Source organism: Coccinella septempunctata, chromosome 5 (assembly GCF_907165205.1).
Source record: "Coccinella septempunctata chromosome 5, icCocSept1.1, whole genome shotgun sequence".
Lineage (NCBI taxonomy): Eukaryota > Metazoa > Arthropoda > Insecta > Coleoptera > Coccinellidae > Coccinella > Coccinella septempunctata.
Window position 1 is genome coordinate 19,020,869 of NC_058193.1, and position 27,153 is coordinate 19,048,021.

Genomic DNA, 27,153 nt, shown 5'->3' on the forward strand with positions numbered 1-27,153 from the left:
CGACTATTTGTTCAGATTGATTTTCAGGTTGAGCAACATCTTCATCTTCGTGGGTTGCTTCTAAGCTGGACTGCGTTTCAGTTGTGATGCTGTGAATCTTTGGTTGACATTGAAGGTACTAGAAATTTTCGCAGAAAAACTGAAAAACAGACAAGAGATGGCGCTTAACGTGTATGCATCAACAGCGCACTTTCTTCATCCGACATGATAATTCCACGCTAACATCTGCTTATACTATAAAAATAAATGCTTTCCTATTCAAACAACTCGACAACAAAGGCATAGAAGAATGGAATAAATTTAACACAAGATCAGGGATGGTGCATAAGTATTCAAAACTATTTTTAGGTTCAAAAAGCTATATTTAAAAATTGTTGAAAGCAGTCCTAATCAGTAGTTTTACTTAAACCACAGCCCTCTTAACACTGTGTTTAAGAGGGCTGTGCTCAAACTCCTTCATTTTCCCTTCTTGCGATTTTAAGCGTTTATATTTTTTCAGGCATATTAGGAATTCATTTTGAAAAAAAGGTATACAAGTCTTCGTATTTTGGAGTATGGCCTAGATGAAACGCCCGGTCTTAGGCAGCTTGGCTCCAAAGTTGCCTTGACGAACGATTTTTCTCTACTGGGGATACTTAAACACCCCTCTACGAAATAGATTATCATTCCAATATTCGAAAATGTTTGTACACTTATATTTTACGCCACCTAGTGACAATATTGAAGAAAATTTACATCCTGATTCAACATTCAGTTTAACCAGTGACGTAGAAGATTAAATAACATTATATTGTATGTCCATAGCTGTGAATGTTGATTTTTGTTCGTGTTGAATGTTTTTGTCAAAGTTTTATTAAAATATTAATATCGTTTGACTTTGAATGCAACAATAGTTTTTGTGCTGAAGCAGCTGTCTACTTTGTTGACATTGTCGACGTTTAGGTATTGCTGCTAAATTTTGCATCATCCCTATTATATTCTACACTTTAGTTTAAAATGTCAGAAACTTCAGTGGAATCTCCTGTTTATATGTCCAACAGCAGTTTGGAAGCAAGCTTGCTGTATCAGCTCAAGCACTAACGTCAATCACTATCGTGTATGCAGTCATCATTTCTTAACTTCAGATTATAAAAACTCAAGAGTACCGACCCGTCTTAATTGCAGAGCTGTCCCAAGATTTTTGCAAAATTTGTATGTCTCTAATGATCATACAAATATAGAGTCGAATAAATCCCCCAACATCTCTTTAGATATCTCCAAACCTGCTTGCTCTATCGAACATGACCATTGCTACATGCCAAAATTTCCATCTGATAGTATTTTGATTTTATTCACAACAGTTGTGATGACATTTTTAATAATGATAATGTTGCTATAATTCCTTCACACATTTCTATTTCAAATGCTGTAGATTCTATGATTAGTTCCCCAAGCTCATCCTCTAATGTTTCATCAGAAATAATAAACACAGATACTACTGAGGTATCATTACATAAAAGCTTCGTTCATCCTGTATCATCTTCAAGCAGTTCTGAATATTCTGTAATTAATGATGATTATACTGATTAGTATTCATTTTTGGATGAAAACAATTCAGGATTTGCAACATCATCTAGGCCAATAAGTAAATCAGTAAGGCATAAAGGAGAGAGAATGTGGAGAATAAATTGAAATCTTGAATCACGATTATGCAAATTGAAAAATTTTTTATAGAATGGGCGAACTCAGTTAAATTCATTGAAAAGTTTGTATTCTGAGGGTAGATTTCAGTTTATAAAAAGTAATTGAAATGAATTCACCAAAGGTTTTTTCACAAAGAAATGTGAATAAATCTCCTACAGGGCGAAGATGGTCAGATGAGGATAAGACTTTTGCTATTTCATTTCCACAAAAAAATGTGAATAAATCTCCTGCAGGGCGAAGATGGTCAGATGAGGATAAGACTTTTGCTATTTCATTTCCACAAAGAAATGTGAATAAATCTCCTACAGGGCGAAGATGGTCAGATGAGGATAAGACTTTTGCTATTTCATTATACAAAAGAAGTCCTAGACTTTATAGATATCTCAATTCCTTTTTTCAGTTCCCTTCCCCTAGAACATTAAAAACACTTCTTTCTAAAATTCCTTTCAAGTGTGGCATTATAGAACCTGTGTTAGAATATTTGAAAGTGCAAACTAAAGATATGGACGAGCTTGATTGTTGTTATGCACTACTTTCCGATTAAATATTTCTTAGTAGTGGGCTATCTTGCGAAAGTCACAAACAGAGAATTTCAGGTGTTGTTTATTTAGGTCCACTAGCTAGAACATCCCACCTAACCAATCATGCTCTTGCCTTCATAATACGGGGTATCAGAAAAAATTTCAAGATTCTAGTTGCATATTTCGTTACCAAAAATATTTTGAAGATTATTCATCTAAAACAACTTATCATTCTTGTAATCAAGGAAGTAAACAAGGTGGGGACCAAAATTTGTGCCACAGTTTGTGACCAGGGCACTACTAATAGAACTGCAGTTCTTTAGTCCAAGACACAAACGATCTTATCATTTTGTACTTGATGGACAAACTATTTTCACCATCTTTGATGTTCCTCACCTTTTGAAAATTACCAGAAATGCTGTAATTAAGTGTAAAAGAGAATTTGTTGATGAAAAGTTTGCATTTATGGATGACATGAGCATGAAGAAAAGATGAAACGCACATATAAGATTTTGGCCAGATTGAATAAGAGTCATTTCAATTTCAATGACTCGTACATGAAAATGAAAGTGAGTGGGGCTGCTCGTCAACACAATCGCAATGGCCATTGAAACAATTCATGCTAGTGTCGATATGGAGGCTTCTACTTTGGGAACAGCAGGATTTTGCACAATTTTGGATCATTTATTCGATTCATTCAACAGCTCCTAGTATCATAATTCTGAAGGGAGAGTATATCGATCTGCTTTATCAGAAAATCACCTCATTTAGAGTTCTGGACAAAAATGTTGCCTGAAATTAGAAATTAGAAAATTTTCGAAAACCACCAAGCCAGAAATAATTTCAAATTTGTTGAGGGTTGGCAAATAACTATAAGATCAGTTATGGGATTTTGAAATATTGGCACGCGAAAGGTTTTAAATATTTGAATTTGCGAAATTTAAATCAAGATCCTTTAGAAAACTTTTTTGGGCAAATAAGGCAACATGGTTTTTGTAACACAAACCCTACATATTTAAAGTTCGTTGCGGCAATGAAAACTATTGTTATAAATAATTTCAGTTCGCCATTTTCCTATGAGAGAGATTCTTCTCAGGCTTTGGGTAACTTTGGGGTTTTTATTCAAAAATATGTATTCTCGGATCAACTAGTCGCGGAAAGAAACAGTTTTTTCCCTGAGGTGAATGATGATGCAGACGATATGATTGAAATGAACTATGCTTCTCCTCAATCATCAGGCTATATATTGAAAAAAAATTGATGTGAAAAACTGCAGTAATTGCAAACAAAAGTTATATTCAAATGAATTATCAAATGAACATTCATGTGTGCGTTTTAAGGAATATGATGGAAAAGTTAGATTAAATTACGCTAGTAAAAAGTTGATCAAATTCATTGATATTCTACATCAAAGGTTGTACACGTTTTCAGATAATTATCGTCATTTGGATAACTTGAAAGATAACTTCATCGAAATATTAAATAATGAATATGCTGAGTTCACTTTTTGCAACACTCATGATATTATCAAAAATTACCAAAATTTGCTTCAAATTAACGATTTTCAAATACATGAGAGATAAAAAGAACGAGAATAAATTTTTGACTAGTGGTCATTACCGAAAAAGAAAACTATTTTCTAAAAGCAAACCTCACGCCTAAAAAACAGCTTTTTCCTGATTCAAATAATGATGAATATCAAGGCTCTGATCAATTTTGCTGTTACCTATATCTACATACTTTTTTTTATAAGTTTTGATGCTGCTTTTTTTTTCATGAACCATTCGAGGATGAGACAACCCAAAGAGATTATTGAAAGACAGATGCGTCCTACTCTTTCTGTGATATTATTGTTATTGGAAGATTTTTTTATTTGAATGATATATTTTTTTGGCTAGGACTCTAATATTGTAGAATTGTGAGAAATATTAAATTTTTTGTTTATTTTTTACATGTATCCTCGAAATATGTACCTGATAACTGTTCTCCTAGGCATTTTGTTATATTTTATATATTTTTGAATGTATGTTTACTTCGAACCCTTTTTTTAGCGCAAAATATTTTTTGAGTTGCTACTATTTAGTTTGAAAATCCCTTTCATTTTATCTGAATAAATGTTTCTTATTTTTCAATAAATTCAAGAGTTTGTTTTATGTGATCAGAATGTAATCTAGGAATGACAAATTGAAATTTTCACAAATTAATTGAGTTTTTTACTTACACCCTTCATAATGTGATAATTTTTGACTGATTGTTGCCAACCTATCATGAAATCTGTTAAAAGATGCGAAATTCATGATAAAAGCTGTAGATTCACATTGTAGGGTCGACTGATATATTTACGATTTTGATAGGACGGCGGCGCCTTTAATTTCGAATATTACTGAATAAGAATATTCTCTACCTACTTGTTAGTAGCGGTAAAGCCTTTTCGCTGCCAGAACTCATATGCTGATAATTTGAGGAAAGTAATTGTTCAGTCAGAAAGAATGAGTAAGAACTTAACACAGATTATATGATTTCCACTAATTGAGTTTCAAACCACGAAACGTGTTTCGGTATCACCACAGCATTATTAGGTGGGTGAATATTGTGATAGCGAAACACGCGTCATGGTTTGCAACTCAATTTGTGAAAATCATAATCATTCGGGGTATCTGAGCGCAGTGGGTAAGTGTGCGCAGTGCGAATATCTCGACTACGCAATGTATGAAAGAGGGGTTCATTTGGGTGAAGCAAGGGCGCAGAATCGCCAAATTAGTTTTTCATAAGAGTGCGGCGTGCCACGTTTCTTCAACTTTTTATTTGCAATCAATCAAATTCACTAATTTTCTTGTTAATTTTTAGCATCTCTGCACATTCTGCCAGGTCCAAGTTCCGAGTCCCTCAGTGATAAACAATATTTTATTCGATCATGGGCATATTTATCTAAATATATAATAAAAAATTTTAGGTTCTCTTAGCTGCTCAACTCTATAAGAACGTCAATTCAAATTTTGGCTTATTGGGGAAAGTGTGCGCATAGATTCATTATATGGGCATTAGTTCAGTGAGGAATAAATTATGCCATTGTTGATGTTCTTCATTGAAACTCGATCAATATTGTCGTATTTGTTCAGAAAAATATGAAGAGCCACCAACAGGCGAATGTATCAAGTGTTATGTTCACCAAGAATTGTGGCACGAACAATAATGCACTGCTTGTAAAAAGGCGCTTCTGTATCGACAATAAACAGCATTTCTCTAATATTGTAACATTTTGATGACATAATTTTGTAATTTGTTTTGATTGTGTGGTTCACTAAGCACTGCGTTCACTTACCCCGTGTCTGTGCGCACACTTGCCCGCAATACGGGGCATGTGAACGCACTCCCACTTTCTCTATTTAATTCTTTTTTGCGACAAGACAACGTTTTTGTTTGTTTGCTCTTTGATGTTTTCTTATAGATTAGAAAATTCTCTATCTTATGAATATGTTTTAATTTTCCTAGCTTCAACATTTGAAACAGGGTATGGCTTGAAAGGCAGAAGTGCGCACAGTTGCCCCGAATGACTCTAATCTGTGTTGAGTTTAACTATGGATTTTCGTCAAATATCGGCCACATCAATTCAATGAATGGAGTATGAGTATAATTATTCATTCATTTCGTTTTTTTCGATAAAAAACAACATTTGCCGACCTCGTTTGAAATAAAGAGGAATTGTTTCAAAATTCGAGTTTTTATCCGAAGAATACTTACAGATGTCAAAAGAGAAAAAATATCATCTGGTTTCCAAAACTGAATAACAAAAAATTTTAATTAATAATTATTCACACTTTCACTCTAAGGAATAACAAAAAGGGGTGGATTTATATTATTAGTCCAGGGGCGCATCTTTGGCTAGGCGCGGCCCAGAGCTCTTAAAATTACTAGGAGAAAATGGCACTAGAATATTACACGACATATGTAATAAAATCTGGCTAAAGGGCTGCTGGCCTCAAGACTGGCTTCTTCTGTATTTATTCCGATTCATAAAGGGGTCCACTAAAAAATGCGGAAACTATCGAACGATATCTCTTATACCCCACGCAAGCAAAATCCTGTTTAGAATAATAGACAGAAGACTACAAGACTACCTAGAGAGTCAGATTCCTCTAGAACAAGCGGGGTTTGTTAGGGGGATAGGAAGCAGGGACCAAATATTCAATGTTCGCCAACTAATCGAGAAAGCCAGAGAGTCCAACCCGCCCATGCGTCTATGCTTTATAGACTATATGAATGCCTTCGATTGTGTAAAATGGGACACTCGTACTGAAAGAAATGGGAACCCCCAACATCTTTTGTCCCTCCTCTAAAATCAATATAAAAATAAACAAGCGTTAGTTAGCCTGGAAAACAAAACTTCAGCCGCCTTCAAAGTACAGAGAGGAGTACGACAGAGTTCATCTTATCACCGCGACTATTGAACGCCTACGGAGAATACGAGGATGTATTAATATCTAGCAATGATTAGAGAGTTAGGTTAGGTTATATTAGCCCGGGTGTCCACTGGAAGAGTATTCGACCGGCTACACGCTCTCGTATTGTATTTTTTTGTTTTCAATAGGTCCCCTTCTTTAACTAGGGTCCTTATTTGCTTCTCTACAAAGTTCACAATTTCGTAAACAATATTAGAAGCTTATATTAAAGTACCCCTGAGCAACAGCAGATGCACAATAGTTTTTCTCCCTATCGGGATTGCTGTAATAATAATAATAGAATTATAATATCTCCACACAGTGAATGCAATGTGTATTTTCTACTAAAATCCGAACTATATACCCAGGAATATAATGAATGATCAAAATTAATGCAGATGCTAGATGCACACCATCCGCTGAAATAAATATCATCAAGTGTACGATATGAATTGAACTAGCAAATTTCGTCATCGTCATTGTCTTCGTCTGGTTTTCTATCAGGGGGGGATTGAATCGGATCTCGTTTCATAATGGGTCCATTATGGGTATGTGTTACTGGATGTATTCAGTAGCGCGTACAATTATTGAGTAAGAGTCCATCGATCGAAACGTTTTTCCATCGCAGAAGATGCTATGTTGCTCTGACGAGGTCAAATGAGACCGAAACCAATCAATTCAGATCTGTAACACTTGATGATATTCTTGATTATAATAAATAGATAATATTTTCAGACAGATTAATTTGCTGCATATAGTTGGAGATTTTTTCGATATCCTCGATTTTATCTGCATTATTTTTTTCACTACAGCTCCTTTGATTAGTGTATCTCAATTCGAATGCGGAGCAGCAATACTCACAAAACTCACAACAGTTAGTACTAAGACTTGCCTTGATGGAATTTCTAAACAATAATTGTCTTAAGCCCGTTTTTAACAGCCGAGAATTCTCTGGAGAATTCTCTACCAAATTTTGGTAGGAACTTAGGGATTATTTTGTATGCAACTGAACAGAGAATTCTACCGAAAGTGCGTATTTAACGGTAAGGAATTCTCGGCGTATGAATTCTCGAGTAAATTTTCTAGAGAATTCTCGGTCGTTGCAAACGGGCTTTAGTGATCATTTCAACTGCTGTGAATTTGGATTGTTATTCCAGACCCCTCTGACCGAATACCTGAAAAATATAATTCAAGGTGACACTGAAAATTTATATGGTATAACATATTTTAATCCTTACTGCTCAACAGCTCTTTGGCCAAGCCAATAGTGCTCATCATCGACACAATAAAGCCTAGACAAAATGTCTTTCTACTGTGATGAATTACATCTATGCCATCGATTTTTTAAGTTTTCAGATAGTCAATGCTCTCCCCGAAAGCTTCCTCAAAATATCTCAGTGAAGTTGGTCTGATAGCAGCTTTATAACCTTTCTCGAATGGATTTCTTGCATTGAGCATATCTTTGAATTGTGACACTTTACATTTGCTATCTAAAAATTTTATAGCATCTGCTACTCTACCCTCTACCGCCCATGGTTTGTGTCGCTTGTTTGACATTACTCACTTTATTTCTATAATTCACATGCTGTGAAGAGAGGGAATTAGCTAGCTTCAGACCTTCATTGCTTTGCAACTTTTCTAATTATATATTCCCAAGAATATGACCTTTTGGAGAATGCAAATTCTTCTCCTCAAAAGTATTCCAGACCAACTGCTCCATATGACATGGATCTAAAATACAATACACATTTATATTTTCAGAAGGATGCTTGAAGAAGATTTTGGGATTATCTGCATGAAGATAACATCCTAAATTTCTATATGCACAAACATCTGTTTGTACCCCATCTACTGAAGTTGATTTAATGGTAATATGAATATATTACGTTATTAAATATTTTAAAATAGACATAAGTAACAAGGGTCTCAATCTCACAGATTTATTGCTCGAAATCACGACCGGTTTCGGGATGTCTCAACGCATCCCATCTTCAAAAGATTTTTCTGTGTTGTTACCTAGGTAACAAAATGACAATAAAAATACCAACCTGTTATGGACTACAGTTAGAAACTAGGAATTCGGTTATAAAATTTAAAAAATTCAAAAACACAAATAAAGCAAGCATACATAGGAAACGTGATTACAAAATGGTGGTTTTATGACGCAGAGATATAAGTTTACAGCGCTATCTACATCTTCATATGAGCCGGTCAGAGGAAAAGTGGTATAAGTCAAAAATTCCAATTTTTGAGTTATACCGATATTTGGGTACCAAAGGTTGCATATTATTCTTCTTATGAGTGGTATGAGTCAAATCGTCGTTTTGACCGAGTTATGTTTTTCCTATTAACAAAATTTTCCATACCTATCAATGCCTTTGGTACCCAAATATCGGTATAACTCAAAAATCGGAATTTGTGACTTATACCACTTTTCCTCTGACCGGCTCATATTGTAAAGGATGACAATACATAACATATAACTACGTACTAAGAGTAGGAAAGAAGATTGAGAAAAGGAAACTGCTTTCATATTATGTTTGGACGTTCATTGATGTCCGGGAGTTAATTTTATATTTCATAATTTCCAAATTTTCCAAACAATTCAGTTTTCGACCTTTTTCAGCAAAATCGACGACTTCGAAACCGTCATCGGTATAAAAATTGTGGTTGGTCTCAAGAATATGTTTGGCAAATAAGGACTCACATGAATTATTTCTGATACATCTTAGGTGTTCCTGTACACCTCCGACCTATTTAAAATCGGGACTTTGTCCTTATTATTAATGATTACATCTCCAATTGTTTTATCAACTATAAATGAAACAACACAATTACCACCTTTCGACAATGCATTCTTAATTCGGTAGGCTGTTGGATCTATAAAAGTAAGAGAAAAGAAGCTTTTGTCCCTTTTTTGCTCTGTATCATAGTTTGTTAGTGAAAATATCTCATGTAAAAGGTTACGGTTTCTGCACTTTTGAACAAGATTAGGTCCTTTCGTTTGCATAAAAAGTGTAGCACTTTTCTACACTCGATTTTAGTATTCGTTTGCTGATTGAATGTACACCAGTGTAGAGGTGGTGTATTTTATCTATATCTCCTTTTGACTATGTGTAGATAAACTACACTTCCTCCACACTGGTGTAAATCAAACCGAGTGTAGAAAAGTGCTACACTTTTTAGGCAAACGAAAGGACCTTTTGTCAACTAAATTTAAGTGATATCCGTGATTAAAGGCGATTTGTTTTATAATCTTACGTCCAGTTTCATAATCAAATTTAAAGTCACTTTAAGCTTAAAGCTTCCTTTACTGTCATTTTTAGTAGGGTTAAAGGAGGCTTTAAAATTAAAGGGACTTTAGGTTTGATTATGAAACCGGCCCTCAATTTCATTATTAAAAGAATCATTGTTCAATGGTAAGCTACAGGCTCTATTAACGTAGCTGTGTAACGCCGCTATTTTAATCTTAACTCACACAATGTGTACACTTTCCTATTAACTATTTTCAAGTAAAAGTTTACTTCAAAATAGTTAATAACGTAATATAAATAATAAATATTCTTAGCTTTGAATAAGAATAATTTCTTCTCTGAGCTGTTATGTGGACATAACGATTCCAAATAAATTGTCCTCAGTCATGCAGAAACAGATGTTTTGTTTACAAAATCAGGCAAATATAACAATGGTTTGGTAAAAAAATAATTATATCGGATTATTGAAGGACATATGGACAAAAATTGTAAAAAACATATAACATTTTTATTGATTGAGAAATATAATTGTTTTAGTCAATCTACTTCTCAATCTTTTCGAGTCCAATTTATAACTTTGTATATTTTTCAACCCATGGTGAATCCTCAATTTAAAATATGTTTCCAATACGAGTTTAGTCAGTGATGTACCATGATTTCTTTCTGCTTCATCATCATAAAAATGCTTATGAAACAAATCAAATAATGCTGAATTTAAGCTGTTCAAGGTGGTGAGAACCAGTCGTGGCAATATATTTGAATATTTTTTTTCAAATATGCTGTATACTTTTTCTGCCCATCTAAATGTTTTTCTGCTTGTGTGCAAATATCTATGATAAATTGGGAGGCATTTGTTAAACGTCCTTTTCATTTTAAAATTTTATGACAAACCATCAAAAGTAATGGTTGCTATTCTTAATCCAGTTTCTTCAATTTGATCGAGTAACTTGACCAAAATAGAAGCACTCACACCATTTGTGAAAAAATAGGCTACATGGACTTTATAGTTTTCATTTAAAAAAACAACCATGAAAATTAAGACTTCCCTGGCTTCTTCTATTTCATGATCCTGCTTTTCAATGTAGTCTTTGAAATCAGGAATTCCTTTAAATTTGGCCTCATTCCATCTATTAGGAGAGCACCAACCAATTCTTTATTATTACTCTTAGCATTCGAAACTTTCTGTTTTATGGCTCGTAGAGCCGATTTATTGAATCTTGGCCCACCATCTATGTTACTACACCATCCTCGCAAGGTACGAGGTTCAGGTAAATGTTTATTGAAGGTGCTTCTCACATATGAATCTGCTCGAGGAGAGTAGTAATGAAGTGTAAGAGCAAATGCTCTCAGCTCCTCTGAATATTTCTGACGTGTGGGCCCCCTTAGCAGTCTTTCGAATATAAGAGTGTTTCAAAACCACGACCTCAATCTGAAGACCAAGACAGCTGTTTACAAAGCAGTCGTCCTCCCAACGCTTCTTTACGGAAGCGAAAGCTGGACGCCCTACAGGCGACATATTAAACAGCTTGAGCAAACGCAACAACGTCATCTAAGACAGATAATGCGCATCAGATGGTTCCACAAAGTTTCAAATGCAGAAGTTTTGCAACGCGCGAGTTGTACAACAATTGAGACTCAAGCAACGTGGACCCGACTCAGATGGAGCGGCCACATTCTGAGGATGCAAGACCCAAGACTCCCCAAGATAGCTCTGTATGGCGAAGTGGCAGAGGGAGCCCGGAAACCAGAAGGCCAGTATAAGTGATTCAAGGATACACTACATCAGTCCCTAAAATCAAATAATGCCAATCATAACTGGGAACAACTAGCGTTAGGTTAGACAGGTCACAGTGGAGATCTATGGTGCACAGTTATAATGGAGACTAGAGAAGAATTCAGCGGCGGCCAGATCTGGTTGGTGACTAAGATGTCTAAAACTCTGGTGTATTCACTGATTCGATTTTGTTTTTAATTTCGTGGGGATATGGGATCAGTTTCGTTTTTCCCACAGTAGGTAGCGCTGTTTAGAATTTGACAGAGCATTGTCAATTGATATTTGAAAATAATTCGAATACTTTCCTACGACTTACGAATATGTTGTATTTAAAAGCGATTATTGTTGTGTGTGTATATTAATTTCGAAAAAGAGGTGTAGAACATTCAGTTCAGTAAGTTCAGTTTTCTGTATGGACAATCGAGAACTACAGCTAATAATTCGGTGTTGTTGGAATTTGAGGCAGAACCAAATCAGATGAACGAACATTCGGGACAAATATAGCTAAGTGTTATGGCAACTTCAGCAATATTTCAATATTCAAAGAAACTGTATTGGAAATACGTAATGTCAATTGTGAGCATTGTAACGTGGTTTCCTCGGAGAAACTTATCTCGAGCGCCAGCTAATCTTTTCACAAGAACGACAGTGAAAAATCAACGATTGTTCAAAAAAATTGCGCCAACCAGAACTGACGAAATGAATACTAGGGATGAACCTCGCGAAGTGAAATGACTTGCTATACGTTATCGGGATGTAATAAATTGTATTTCTCCAGAAATGAAAAGAAATACAACCAGGGCGGATCTATTCTAGACTTATTCGCTACCCCAAGGGCTACGCTCCATGACTGATAGCGAAGAAAAGGTCTATTTTTAGCGCAACTACGAGATTTTACTGTCGACGAGCGGTATCTCTACCCCAAGGGCTTACGCACCATGACCGATAGAAAAGAAGAGATTTCGATTTCAACACTTATGACGCGGAACGCGAACAGGGGGTTGACGAGACTTTCTCTTCACTACCCCAAGTGCTTACGTACCATGACTGATAGCGAAGGGAAAAGTCAGACTCGCGAAACAGGGTAAAGTACGGCAAAAGATAACAGAAAGCGATACAGTACAGCAGTGTCAAAGAAGTAACCGGTGTAGGTTTAATGAAGCAACTGAACGGTAAAGACGGGGACCTACCTCTTTATTTCAGGCACTCGCGGAAAACAAACGAAAACTAAAAATTAATTCCTTAGAGCACTAACCCTCGCAACACAAAATTATTTCTAAATTCGTTGAACGGCTTGTCGTGCACACAATCAAAATCGAATCGCAGAGAAGAGAGTACGGAGCGTAAAAGTGACAAGAGAGACTAAAGAGTAAAAGAGACTAGAAGTAAAAGAGCCGACGCATGGTGGCGCCGCCACGAAACTGATCCCATATCCCCGATTTCCTGAAATGTTGATGCTTGCAAAAAGTGACAAGTGCACACACCAGTGTTTTAGACATCTTATTGGTGACTATCCATGCCCGGAGTGTGGAAGGATCTGTAGGTCACGGTTGGGTCTCTTCATTCACAGGAGGGCACACAGCCGCAATTAGCCCCAATAAATTATAAGTCTGTTCTTTTCTTATGACTTTTTGTAGATAAATTCCCGGTAACGGGATACAGCAACAAATTAATGTTCTTGGCCACTAGAATAAGCGTCACACGCAAATCGGATCCATGAGGTGTACCATTTTCTTGGGTTCTAGATTCTGAAAATACACCGTTGACTATAACAGTGAATGATCTATTGCACAAAAAGTTTGAAATGAAAGCATGCATGTTTCTTTGGATTTGCCATTCTTTGAGCTGATTAAGAATCCCGCGACGCCAGACTGAGTCGTAAGCTCGATGTAGGTCGAAGAAAATTGCGATGAGTTTTTCTTCATTCGCGAAGGCTTCATGTACCTATATCTGATTGTAGTCTCACCAAATTATCGGTGGTCGAGCGGTTTTCGCGAAAACCGCTTTGTTGAGGAATGATTAGTTTATTTTCCTCAATAAAGTGTCGTAGTCTAGTGTTTAGAATTTTTCTAGAAGTTTGCACATGGTACATGTGAAGAAAATTGGCCTATAAGAGTATGGATTTAAAGGAGATTTGTTTGGTTCGAGTATTGGGAGAATAATCGCTTGTGACCAGCTAGATGGAAATCTTCGGGACAGAAATATCTCATTTATAATATGAAGATGGAATACTTTCCTCTTTTTGGTAAGTTTCACCAGAAATACATAAGGTATCTCGACGGGCCCCGGAGAGGAGTTCTTTACTTTGGATAGAGCATCTACGAGTTGTTCAAGGTTTATTGGATTGATTTGCTTCATTGCTCTGTATATCAAAGTGTACTTTCCTTTATTTGTAGAAATTTTTCCTCGTAGTTCACAACACTTCTTTGTTGCTGAATGTGGCCAGCAAAAATATTTGTTATTTTCTGTCTATCGTATTATATTACCATTATGGTTCAGAAATGGTACGCCTATGTGCCTTCTCGTTCCTTTTATACGATTGATTTTTTGCCATACTTCAAATATAGGTGTGGAATAGTTCAGAGTAGAAACATAAGACATCCAGGATGAACGTTTGCTTTGTTTAATGATATATCTTTGACGGGCTCTAAGTCTGTTGTATTCAATCTTGTTTTCTATGGTATGGTTTCTTTTCAGTTTGTTGAAGGCCTTTTTGAATTCTTTATTTGCCTTTTGGCATTCTTCATTCCACCACGGAACAGGTTGATGATTATTTAGTTGAGTCCTCTTGCCTATCGCAATGTTTGCTGCTTCTAAGATATTTTTGGAGAAAGACTCAACTAGTATGTCAATGCTAGGAAACTCATTGGGAGCTCAGACATTGCTCCTTCCGATTACCATCTTTTTCGATAGAAGGAGAAAATATACATTATATACATTGGTTATTAGACGTGTTTGACGTATGTGAAAATTAATATCAATTATGAAATTCTTGAAAAATTATTCAGGATTCGAACCCCATGGTTGCCGGCAGAGTGCCTCACTGGCAATCAAGGGGTCGTAGGTTCGAGTCCTGTTCGGGTAGGTACTTTTTCAAGAATTTTATAATTGTTTGCATACCGTATATTTCTCAACTTATTTTCACATTCTGACCTAAAAACTAAAGAAAATTATAGTAATGAAATTGATCAATTTGCAGGAATCGATCCGTGTCTCCCATCAACCAGTTTATTTGTGCCCTGAGATTCTACGCTACCGGTTGTCATCTGCAAACTATAGGAGACGTAGGAGGGATTACTGTTGCTATAAGTAATCGCATCATTAGAAGGGTATCGGAAGCCATCGTAAGTTTGAGAAGCGAATTCATAAATTTCCAGAGTTGGAACAGGAGCAGCAAGAAATGAAGGCGGAATTCTATAAAATTGCACGCTTTCCGAAAGTACTGGGGTGTATAGATTGTACACACGTGAACATAAAATCTCCAGGTAAGAGTTTAACATCCTTTTCTTCAACTCTGCGGATTATTTCTCTATTATGTACTTCAAACCAAAAATTTATAGAAATTTTAATGAGTTCTGCTTCTTATTTTAGGGGGAGACGATGCCAAAATATTCAGGAATAGGAAAGGCTATATCTCCATGAACATTTGATGATCACAGATATAGTTGCCCGGTGGCCAGACTCCACCCATGATGCTACCATTTACAAAAATAGCAAGCGATATAGTAAATTTGAGCAAGGTCTCTATAGAGACTGCTATTTGTTGGGAAATAGTGGATATCCATTGAAGGTATGTATATAGGTTACTACATTGATATAACTGGAACTGTTTTTGAATTCATTTATTGATAATTGAGCCTAGTTTTGAGATGAATGGCTTAGAAGTTATTTATCACAAATTAATTCAAAAGTAACTTCTTTAAATATTGAAAGGTTAGAATGTAAGCATATACTTACATAAGAATAATAATAAATAAAGAAGTCACTTTTGAATTATTTGGTGATAAACAACTTCTAAGCCATTCATCTCAAAACTAGGCTGAATGGACTTGGTGCACTTCAGCTCTGAACCCCTGAATTATTAATTATAAATTAAATCATTATAAAAAATCCTGAAGCTTTGCTGGTAATTCATCACCTGAAAAAATATATTCTTTTTTTTTTTCATAGAATCATTTACTTACTCCCTACTTGAATCCTGACACAAATGGCAAAATAAGATTTAATGAAACCCACATCAAAACAAGAAATGTGGTAGAGCGTCAATATGGTGTATTGAAGAGATTTCCAGTTTTAGCTTTAGGTCTGAGACTGAAGTCAGAGAATTCAATGAATGTGATATTAGCATGTGCTGTTCTACATAACATTCATATCATAAAAAATTAAGAGGAGCCTATGAATGATGGCTCAATTCCAAACTTCGATACATTGATTGAGCAAGGACAAATGCGAACTTTTCCATTTAATAGACAAAGACAATGGTTTTCAAAGGAATTTGTTGACTAATTATTTTGAAAATTTATAGTAATGTTATATTGAATATTTGTTATATTTATTTAATTTGTAGTATATGGTTGAATTTTTTGTTACTTTTCAATATTATTTATATTAATGTTACTAATTGATAATTTATTTGTTTTTTTATAAATGAAATATATTTACTTTGTCCTTGAACCAGAAGTGCTATTTTAATTCTTATATATCTAGATCCTTTAATTCGCTATCTTTCAGCTGTAAATCCTTGGAAGCAGATTGAATTTATATTTTATATTTACTTTGTCCTTGAACCAACCGATGGCCATGTACTGTACACTTTTCAAAAGTGATTGCAAAATTATGCCGCCCTTCCTTAAAAACTCACACTCAATGCAAGGAAGCCGATTTCATACTAAACGCAGTTTTTTATATCTCACAATAACCTGAAACTCTCAATGAAAGGATTTTAATGAAACAACACAATATTGAAGTTTTTATTGTTGTCGAAATTATTTGTACTGGAAACATAACATTAAGTATCAGAATAATCACAACACGCCGAATATGAATTTGATTCATCTAAAAAGGTTCTGGATTCTTCTTCCTCGATCGATTCTTTCGATTGATATATTTGTTCTGGCCTCGGATATATTTGTTTTATCTGGCAGAAGCTGGTGCAAATGTTCTGTTGATGAGAAGTGTTGCTCAGCATTCCACTATCATTTCCATTTTGTAGGGGTACAAGCGACCTAACCTTAGAAACGAAAAAGCAATAAGAATGTTATACGGTCTCGTATATAAACCACTTCGGAAATACACAACGCATATATTGCACTTGAAGTAGTATTCATGAAATATATGGAAGAATGACCAAAATCTATAAGTTCTTATTGTATACGCTATATGTTAAAATTCACCATTAGTTGAAAATTGAAGGCGTATTCAATAACTAAAAGTGTGTTATTATTATACTTCATATACATTCGTTTAATTTTTAGAGAATATTAATTGTATATGGCCGAAAATTAACATACGTTAATTTTACAGAATTACAGTACTAGATTCTAGAAAAATGCTTCACAGATCACTTCATATTATTACACAACTCAATATGTTCAGTTGAGAAGTCCTAAAAGAAATAGAGGAAAGTTGTTTTATTTCAAATGGCTGTCCTAACATTTCGTGCCAAAGTGGAAGGCATGGTCATTGGATGGGTTTTTCATCAACGATTAGTTCATGATAATTCTGTTAATGAAAATACTGTATGGACTGAATATCTCAGTGACTCTATAGCCGAATTTCAAGGTAGACACAGGTGCTCAGGCTAATGTCATTTCTCACAATACGTATGAGAAATATTTCGATGAAATTGAACTAATAAAATGTTCAACTAAATTACACACTAGACAAATTCAAAAAGATCGACTTCCTTTTTTTTCGAGAAACCCCCCCCCCCTTATTATCTTCAGGGCATTGAAAAATGACGTTTGTGAAAATATTAGCCGAAAATATTCTTATTTAGAGGTCGCTCATCGAGGATTTTCATTTTCCCTAAAGCCTGTTTGTATCAGCCGAGAATTCTCTACCAAATTTTGGTAAGAAACCGGCAGAGATTATTTTGAATGCAATTGAACAGGTAATTCTACTGAAAGTGCGTATGTAACTGTGAAGAATTCACGGCGCATGAATTCTCTAGAGAATTTACTCGAGAATTCATGCTCCGGCTGGTGCAAACGGGCTCAGAAGAAAAATTTATTGCTAATTAAAAAATTTCAGTTAGTAAACCAATGAACGGATTTCATTGACAGCCGTGTGCACCGACTTATAAGGCGAGATTAAGGTTTATACCAAAGTTTAAGGAGTAAAAAGATGGGAAACGAGGCGACTAAAGCGATTTGAGCGTCATCTGTGTGTCAAGCGTGTTTTTAAGACGCTAGGACTAGTTGAAATGTTAATCTGAGTGCCATTTGCAGAACAATATGAAATTTTGTAAGATTTCAGACGTCCATTTTGATCGAAGTCGTTTTGAATGTTTTGATTCTCGTACCGGTTTTTTTTATCTAGCTCGTTCTTATTGCTGACCATTGCTTTTTTCGTCTTATTTCTTGGTGAATACACCAAAATATTGTTCGAATGGTTAAGAAATGTGAATCAAATTATAAAATGAATTTTCCGAGATTCAGTTTTTCACTCAACTTCATTCATTGATTCTAAATTTCAGTGCTCCGAAGTGGATAAAATTCTCAGGCCGTTAAGACGATGAGTTCAGCAAACACTACTGACTACACCATGTGCAGGGAACAATGAGATTGAGAGATGTTTATCCACGTAAATTTTTATATGCAGAAAGCATCCTTTGCATGAACGGCCTATTAAGGGGAAATTATGACCTTTATAGGTCCATTCAATGATTCTCGAAATTCCTGCTCTTTCAATATATTCAGAAATGCAGAGGTTTTATTGATTTAGAGTTGGGAACCGAGTGTCCAAACTTTGTTTGGAAAGTCAAAGTTTTATGAAACCTGCTGTGAGTGTTTTGTTCATTCATTATTCAATTCGTATATTGTGTAATAAAAAAAACATATCATAAGGAAATCATAAAAAAAGCATCAAGAAACAACACCGACATACAGGTCTTGTATATCTTTGTAAGATTTTTTTGTAAGTGAGGTTCTTGAAATTCTATAAATAATACCTACTTATGTAAGTGACTGAAATGTGTATGGTATATTGAATATTGGTTCATATTAATTTCTGATATAAATTCGCCTTCTTGTGGCCGCGGCGATTTTGAGTTTTAAAAAATTCTGAATACAAAAAAATTGTATTGTGACTGATATTGAAGACAAGTACTGAATTTAAGATCAAAGAGTAATCTGAAAGTGGTCACAAAACCAATCATTTTTTCTGACCCAATTGAATGAGAAATGAGATGATTAATAATTTGATTGTAAACAGAATAAAACTTTCAGGTATTCTCTAACAATTGTTGAGTTTGACACTTTAGGGATGTCATAAATGATTCAACTCCACATAAAATTGAAATAATTGTAACTCTCGATAACAACTTCACAATTTTCAAAAAAAAAATAAAAATCCAATAATTTCCACCCGATATCCAAGTAAAAACAGCAATTTCGACAAAAATTTCATTTCAAGCTCTAATAACTTTTTAAAGCGCCGTTTCATCGAAAAATTGTATGAGACAATTTTTGTAGAGTACCTTATTCCCAACATAAAAATATATCGCTCAATGATATCCGTTCATAGGTTTGCGAACTATTTCTTAATTAGAAATACATTTTTCTTCCCTGCTATTAGTAGCAGTCAAGAAAGAAGATCTTACTGAATCAATTGTTAGAAACCAAACAGAATGTACCAGACATTTCATAACTGGTAGGTACGGAGAGGAAATTATAAAGGAGACAAGTGCTGTGATTTTGCCGGTCTTTGTTCGGATAAAGCACAAAAAACTAAGCTATACAACTTATACGCAAAAAGATAGAGAAACAATAAAAGAAGAGTTTAAGGAGGTCGGTAGCATTCACTTTGCTGTAATCATTGATATCTCAGGCACAATGGAAAAAGGAAAGTGATCGAATGCGTATTCCACGACTTTGGCGGTCAAGTAATACTGCACGAAAAACTCTCATCGGGGGGAAAATACACTACAAGAGGTGAAGGTACGACACAGAAGCAGTGGTAATAAAAAAAAATAAGTGGGCACAACATACACGCAGATGGTGAGCAACCTCAAGAACAAAATTGGTATGGAACAGAGAACATTACTAAGGAAATACACCGGATTAAAGAAAGAAAGCCAATTACCAAATATATCAGATGCTGGTAACAGGGCCATACCGCGAAAGAATGTAAAGGAAAGGAAAGAAGTAGGAAATGTAGAAACTGGACAATGGAGGGCCATCAGGTCCGAGAGTGCACAGCGCAGCCCTTCTGCTTGGTGTGTGTGAAGTTCGGACATAGGACTGCGGAAAAAAAAAACGGAGCAATGAACTGCGCTTTATTTAAGGGAACGATGATTTTATGGTTTCATCTATACAATCATTTACTGCTGTTTTATTTATACAACAGTTTTTTAAACTTTTACTCCGTAATTTATGATTTTATTTATACATATAATAATTTGTTATCATCCTATCTATACAACGATCTGTGATGTGCTGTATGAAGTGCAAAATTACATCAGTTCTCATGCTTAGGATCCTTCAAATGAATTTGGGTAGAGCGAGCGCAGCCCATTATTTCGCCTGGGCAGCGGCCAAGTAGACGGTACAGAAATAATGATAATTTCAGGGCCAAATAAAAAACTATGCTCCAAAAAAAAGTGGGTCACGGATAAGAATAAGGATGTAGCAATAATAGTGGTGAACAGTAATATAATAGTCCATGAGATATATGATCAGGAAGATTGTGCACACATGAAGAATGGGGATCTGAATGCCAAATCTTATAACTTGTTATCACCCAACACTTATCGGAGAGGACAGCACAATGAAGAATGGTTGGCACAGCTGGAGTGAGGTGACTAATGATGGAGAGCCGAACTTTAGGAGAGGTCCATCTATCTCACATATAAATGTGCTTTGGAAGGATATGCTGAAGGACTTTGAGGAGGATATATGGGGGGAGGCATACAAGATCTTAACGAGATCCACAGTGGGACGATGCCGGCTGATGATGTTCAAAACCAAGCAAATAATCAGGAAGCTTTTCCCGCCATCGGACAACAGTAGGGGACGATGGGGTAATTGAGGACGGGGTAAAAGCAGACACAGGGATATATATTAGATCCTTCTCCATGCGCTCAAATATCATGACCAAGTTATAGTTTCAAACATTTTTAGTGCGAAGAGAACAGTTACTACCGGTGATCTATTTTAGTTTTTAAGATAAGTCATTTCGAAAAATTGTGTAACTTGTGATCTTATTTTGAGGATTTTTAATTTTGCTTGTGGCGTATATCGGAAGATTGATGTCGAATATTGAATAATTTCTATCGATTGTTTTGTTTCAATAGAGGTGATGCTCAAATAACATTCAACAAAATATTGTTTTAGTCTCAAATTTTTGTTTCATTATTTTTGAAATACCATTTGGGGTAATTGCGGACAAGGCAATCATCCCAGATATGGTGAATAAAAAATAATAATAATAATTGTTTGTTCACAGATGTTTCGAAAATGTATATGAAAGATGTAGAAAAATAATTTTACAACTGAAAAAATGGAGAGTGGGATAATCGATGGTTTGTGGCGGTCACCTTGGATATAATGAACGCCTTCAACATGGCAGGCTGGCAATTCATCGTTGAAGACCTGGAGGCTGCGGGAATCAGTGAAGTGAGAGTGTTCAAAGACTATTTGAATGATAGGACGGTTGGAGTAGGAAAGTTCAGACACAAGTGTGCCAGAGGAGTTTCGCAAGGTTCGGTGGAGGGCCCGGTACTCTGGCATATTTCCTACTATGGGGTCCTGAGACTCATGATGCCTGAAGGATGCCGAATAATAGATGTGTGTGAAGTTGGCCCAGCACTTTTCGATTTTCGAAAAAAAAATTTTTGTGCTGAATTGTGCTAAGTTTGTGCTGATTTGTGCCGTTAAAATTTTTGTTTCATTCCACACGTTTCTCAAAATATTTCACAAAATGTATAGAATGGGCTAGCCCAGCACTTATCGAAAAAATGAGTTTTTACGACTGAAACAGGTTGTGCTATGCATGTTCAGTACTGTGCCGTTCGAATTTTTACGAAAGTCCCTCTTATCTCCCGGAAAATCGAACATGAAGAAAAAAGTTAGCCCAGCACTTTTGATTTTTCTTTCCAAAAATTGATGGAAAAATTTGTGCTACATTTGTGCTGACTTGTGCCGTAAATATTTTCTCGAAAATTCGTCGGATTTTCCGGGAAATCGCGAAATTAAGAAAAAGGTCAGCCCAGCACTTTCTTGTTTTTGCAGTTTGATTTTTTTTATTAAGTTGTGCTACATTTGTGCTGATTTGTGCCGTTGAGATTTTCAGAAAAAACTTTCAACTTTTCCTTCAAATGGTGGATATCAGAAAAATCAGTAGATTGCCTGAAAATCAGTATAAATGGCAACAGGCCGAATACCGTTGAGGTTGGCAACCCTGCGTGCACAACCTACGACTTATCAAGTTTTGCATAGCGTCATAAATCATCAGAAGTGTATCACGATAACAATGTTGCCAGAATTCAGTTTTCAGGAGAGAAATCTCGTAAATTGAGCTTAATAAACACCAGCGTGGATAGCTAATGACTAAAGAAGATTACTATTGTTTATAACTTGTAGATAAAACTCTTGAAAAAATAATGTTAATGGTTCTTTACATGCTGTTAATTTTTCAGCTTAATTTCATACACGGACTGAAACGTATCTTCCATATATATAAAATTTTGAGATTAACGGTAAACTATTTTCAGAGTCACGCATCTGCATCTGTATCAAGAAAATTGAGTTATAAACGATAGTAATCTTTTACAGTCATTGGCTATCCACGCTGGAGTTCATTAAGCTCAATTTACGAGTATTAGGCCTGTTGCCATTTATACTGATTTCAGGCAATCTACTGATTTTGTTGATATCCACCATTTGAAGGAAAAGTTGAAAGTTTTTTTTGGAAATCTCAACGGCACAAATCAGCACAAATGTAGCACAATTTAATAAAAAAAATTAAACTGCAAAAACTCGAAAGTGCTGGGCTGACATTTTTCCAAAATCTAAATTTTTTGGAAAACTAGAAGGATTTTCGTGAAAATTTCAACGGCACAAGTTAGCACACGACTAGCACAATTTTTCACATAGTTTTCATTGAGAAAAAACGAAAGTGCTGGGCTAACTTTTTTTTGAATTTTGCGATTTCCCGGAAAATCCGACTAATTTTCGAGAAAATATTTACGGCACAAGTCAGCACAAATGTAGCACAAATTTTTCCACTAATTTTTGAGAAGAAAAATCGAAAGTGCTGGGCTAACTTTTTTCTTCATTTTCGATTTTCCGGGAGATAAGAGGGAATTTCGCAAAAATTCGAACGGCACAACACTGTACATGCATAGCACAACCTGTTTCAGTCGTCAAAACTCATTTTTTCGATAAGTGCTGGGCTAGCCCATTCTATACATTTTGTGAAATATTTTGAGAACCGTGTGGAATAAAACAAAAATTTCAACGGCACAAATCAGCACAAACCTAGCACAATTCAGCACAAAATTTTTTTTTTCGAAAATCAAAAAGTGCTGGGCCAACTTCACACACATGAATAATAGCTTATGTCTGTGACCTGATACTGGCAGTGGCGGGGAACACGGAGGATGAAATTAGAGATAAGGTTGGGGGTGCACGGACGGTTATATCACGATGGATGATGGGCGGGGGGCATTCTCCAGATTGCCATGCAAAAGACCGAAATTTTGATCCTGAGAGGCCCCAAGGAGTGCTAGGCTAAATATGAATTTGAAGGGAACTGTGGTTGAGTCTGGCTCGGTGCCTAAATATCTGGGGAAGGAGTTTCCGCGAAGTATGGATTTCTCCAAACATATCCGCTCTTTCACGAAGAAGACAATAACAAAGGTGTATGCGATGAGGAGAATTATGCCTAACATATAAAGTCCAGGATACGTCAAGTGAAGGTTCTTGTGCGCTGTTATGCACGAAAAATTGTTCTATGCGGCACCTGTGTGGAGGAATGCACTGAGGATAAAGAGAAACCTTGGGCTTATGATATCAACGTATAGATTGGGCGCCTTGAGGGTGGCGTCTGTCCATCGCACGGTTTCGGCGGAGGCGGCACAGGTGGCCTCTCGATTCCCGGCAGTGGACCTGATGGTGGCGGAACGATATTTCCTCTACACCGTTGGAGGAGCACTGCCAGGTAACCGACGCATGGCCAGAAGAAGAACCATGAGGAAATGGTAGGAACGATGGGAGAGAGAGTCAGACTGCGAATTGGACACGCACTATTATAAAAAATTTAAGCGCATGGGTGGACTGTAGACACAGGCGGACAGGGTATTACTTCGCCCAATTCCTGATGGGCCATTGATCGTACGGATCCTACACGAAAATAATTAGTTGAACCACAACGGATCTATGTTATCTGTGCAGGGTGAGAGATGACCCCATCATATGTTCTATGTCTGTGCGATATGGATTGGCGAGAGAGAGACCCTTATTCGTGACATAGGAAACCTGCCGGCGGTGGATGATATTATAATGATCATGGTTGTAAAAGTTGGGAGAGTATATACGCGTATGTTCAGGACGTCATGAAGAGGAAGAACCGGAAGAGAGGGGGAGACAAGGATAGGCACAGATAAGGCGCGGTTCTCATTGGAGCGATACGATAAGCGATGCAACATGAGCAATCTTTTATCGCCCGATGCAACTTTTATCTTCGCAACACTCCAGTGCACACTGAAGCGATACGATAGCCAAATCAAGCGCTTAATCGTCACTCAATTACGAAATTCTATGGTACTTTTTCCGATTTGATTCAAAATCACCTTTCTGTCGCTGAAGCGACCCGGCAGCTGTGTCGCCCAAACCGACGCGATTACGATATTTATCGGTGTAGTATCGCGATCGCTTCAGTGTGCACTGAATTAGTTGTTTCCATTACGTTTGCACGGTTATAAGAGGTCGGTGTCGAATCAGGGTCGGGTTGCTTATCGAATCACCTGTCGCATCGCTTATCGTATCGCTCCAGTGAGAACCGCGCCTAAGGATGGGTGTAAAGGCTGATGTTCGGACAAAGATGTCCTTCCCGGCCACACACACATTTTTCTCTTCTGTTGTGGATTTTTTTTAGTCGGTCGGCAACAACATCTAGCCAACCCGACATATCCCACGACACGGGTCGTGGTAGAATCTTTGAGCAGATTTTTTTCCACAACCCAAAGAAAAAGGTACCTTAAAAGAATATCTATTTCTGTATTTATATATAAGTGAAACTAGATGTACAGTTTCATACACCTGGACACTAATTAATTATCTTGTGGGAAAAGATTCTCGAACTAAAGAAATATTTTTCTACTCATTTCCTGATAAAAATGAAAGGGGCCTTCTAAATGAAGTAAATTCCTTTTTTCTCAAACAAAATGAAATCAAGGTCACAAACAGTACTGAAGCTGCAGCGAATGTCAAATTGCATGATAAAAGTATATTCCTCAGCCCTGTAACAGAACAAGAAATGCTGGGTTACATTATGGAGATGAAAAACAAAATGTCCGTGGGTTATGATGGGATCCCGGTTACACTTCTCAAAAGTAGTGCATCAATTCTGATAAAACCTTTGACATACATATTTAATCGAATGCTAGAAACGGGGAACTTCCCACAAGCCCTCAAGGAATCCTGAGTCAAACCAATTCATAAAAAAAGGAACAGGAACAACTATGAAAATTACAGGCCAATATCGTTACTCTCAAACATGAATAAGATCTTTGAAAAAATAATATTTGACAAAACCATATACTTTTTTGAAAGAAATAATATCTTAGTTAAACAACAATACGGCTTCAGACAAGGAAAATCCACAATAATGCGGTATATGAGGCACTTAATTCAGTAGTCAAATTTTTAAATAAAAACCATGTAACAGCAGCACTTTGCCTCGATCTAACAAAGGCCTTTGACAGAGTAAATCATAGAATATTACTGAAGAAAATGGAAAGGTATGGCATAAGAGGTGTGACTCTAGGACTGTACACATCTTATCTAACTCGAAGAATTCAAAAAACATCTGAAGCAACAAAAGATGGTGAATGAATAACATCAGATGCCCTATATGTGGAAAGGGGTGTACCTCAGGGTTCAATAATGGGTCCCCTATTGTACATTATATACACTAACGATCTGGTACAGGAAACACTATTATGTATGCTGATGACGTTTCTAAGATTTATAGTGGTGTCACTGCGGATGAGTGCCAGAATGATGTAATGAGAAGTCTTGTAAACATGGATAAATGGTTCCAATCTAAAGAACTGGAAGTGAACATCAATAAAACAAAACTATTAATTTTCAGAGAGAAAAATCAGCGGGCACTGCAGGTGACTTTCCAGGATAGGGACGTAACAGCTGAGAGCTCTATACCTTTCCTTGGTGTTCATATTGACTGCAACCTTGATTGGAGACCGCAAGTCGATAATATAGCAATAAGTCTAGCAAAATATTGCTGTGCTCTTAGAGTCATCACTGACAGAGTTGGGATTGATGCTGCCCTGTCTGCATACCATGCCTATGCGCATTCCAGACTTCGGTATTTTTTGGACGGTTTCCGTTGAGGCTTATAGAATATTTGAGCTACAAAAAAGATGCCTAGGAACAATCTTCAAGAAGAACCAACGAGAAAGCTGTAAGGATGTTTTTATTCAGCATAATATCTTAACATTCACCAGCTTATACATATATGAATGTATAGTGCGAGGGGTGAACCGGTCGTGAATTGTGGTGTACAAATTGCAGGAATTGTCATGAATTGAATTGAATTGCCAAGAATTGTTGAGAATTGTCATGAATTGCCAGGAATTGTGGTGAATTGTCAAGAATTGTCGTGAATTGCCAAGAATTGTGTGAATTGTCAGGAATTGTTGAGAATGGTCGTGAATTGTGGAGAATGGGCTATTTTTCTAAATTTCAAAATCTAAGAATTTTTATAACTCAAATACATATATGGAAATTTATTTTTTTAGAATTTTAACACATTGCATTCGGTCGAAAATTGTTATTTCAGAAGAGCTCTCTTATAGAACATGGATATGTTCTAAGGTATAGAATTCAGAAATTTGTTTTTGTAATATGTGGATATTTCGGTGGATATGGAATTCTATATTTTCTTGATCGGTTTCACTGGTGTCGAATTGACAAAAATTACTAGACTGTAGTAAGGGCATTCTACGTTACACGCTTTTACACAATCGAATGTTTATTAAGTTTCGAAAGGTGTATATCTGAATTTTGAAGCGAATCTCT

At 36.1% G+C, this 27,153-nt stretch overlaps 1 protein-coding gene across 1 annotated transcript in view; it reads right to left on the reverse strand.

The window, feature by feature from the left end:
* Positions 1–16,627: 16,627 nt before the first annotated feature.
* The window catches only part of LOC123314575 (centromere-associated protein E-like), a 66,782-nt gene continuing 56,256 nt past the window's right edge, over positions 16,628–27,153 (reverse strand). Inside the window, exon 12 of the mRNA XM_044899935.1 lies at positions 16,628–16,901. Within this exon, the coding sequence (XP_044755870.1) occupies positions 16,680–16,901 (222 nt within the window). The 3' untranslated portion in view covers positions 16,628–16,679. The remainder of the gene's footprint in view (positions 16,902–27,153) is intronic.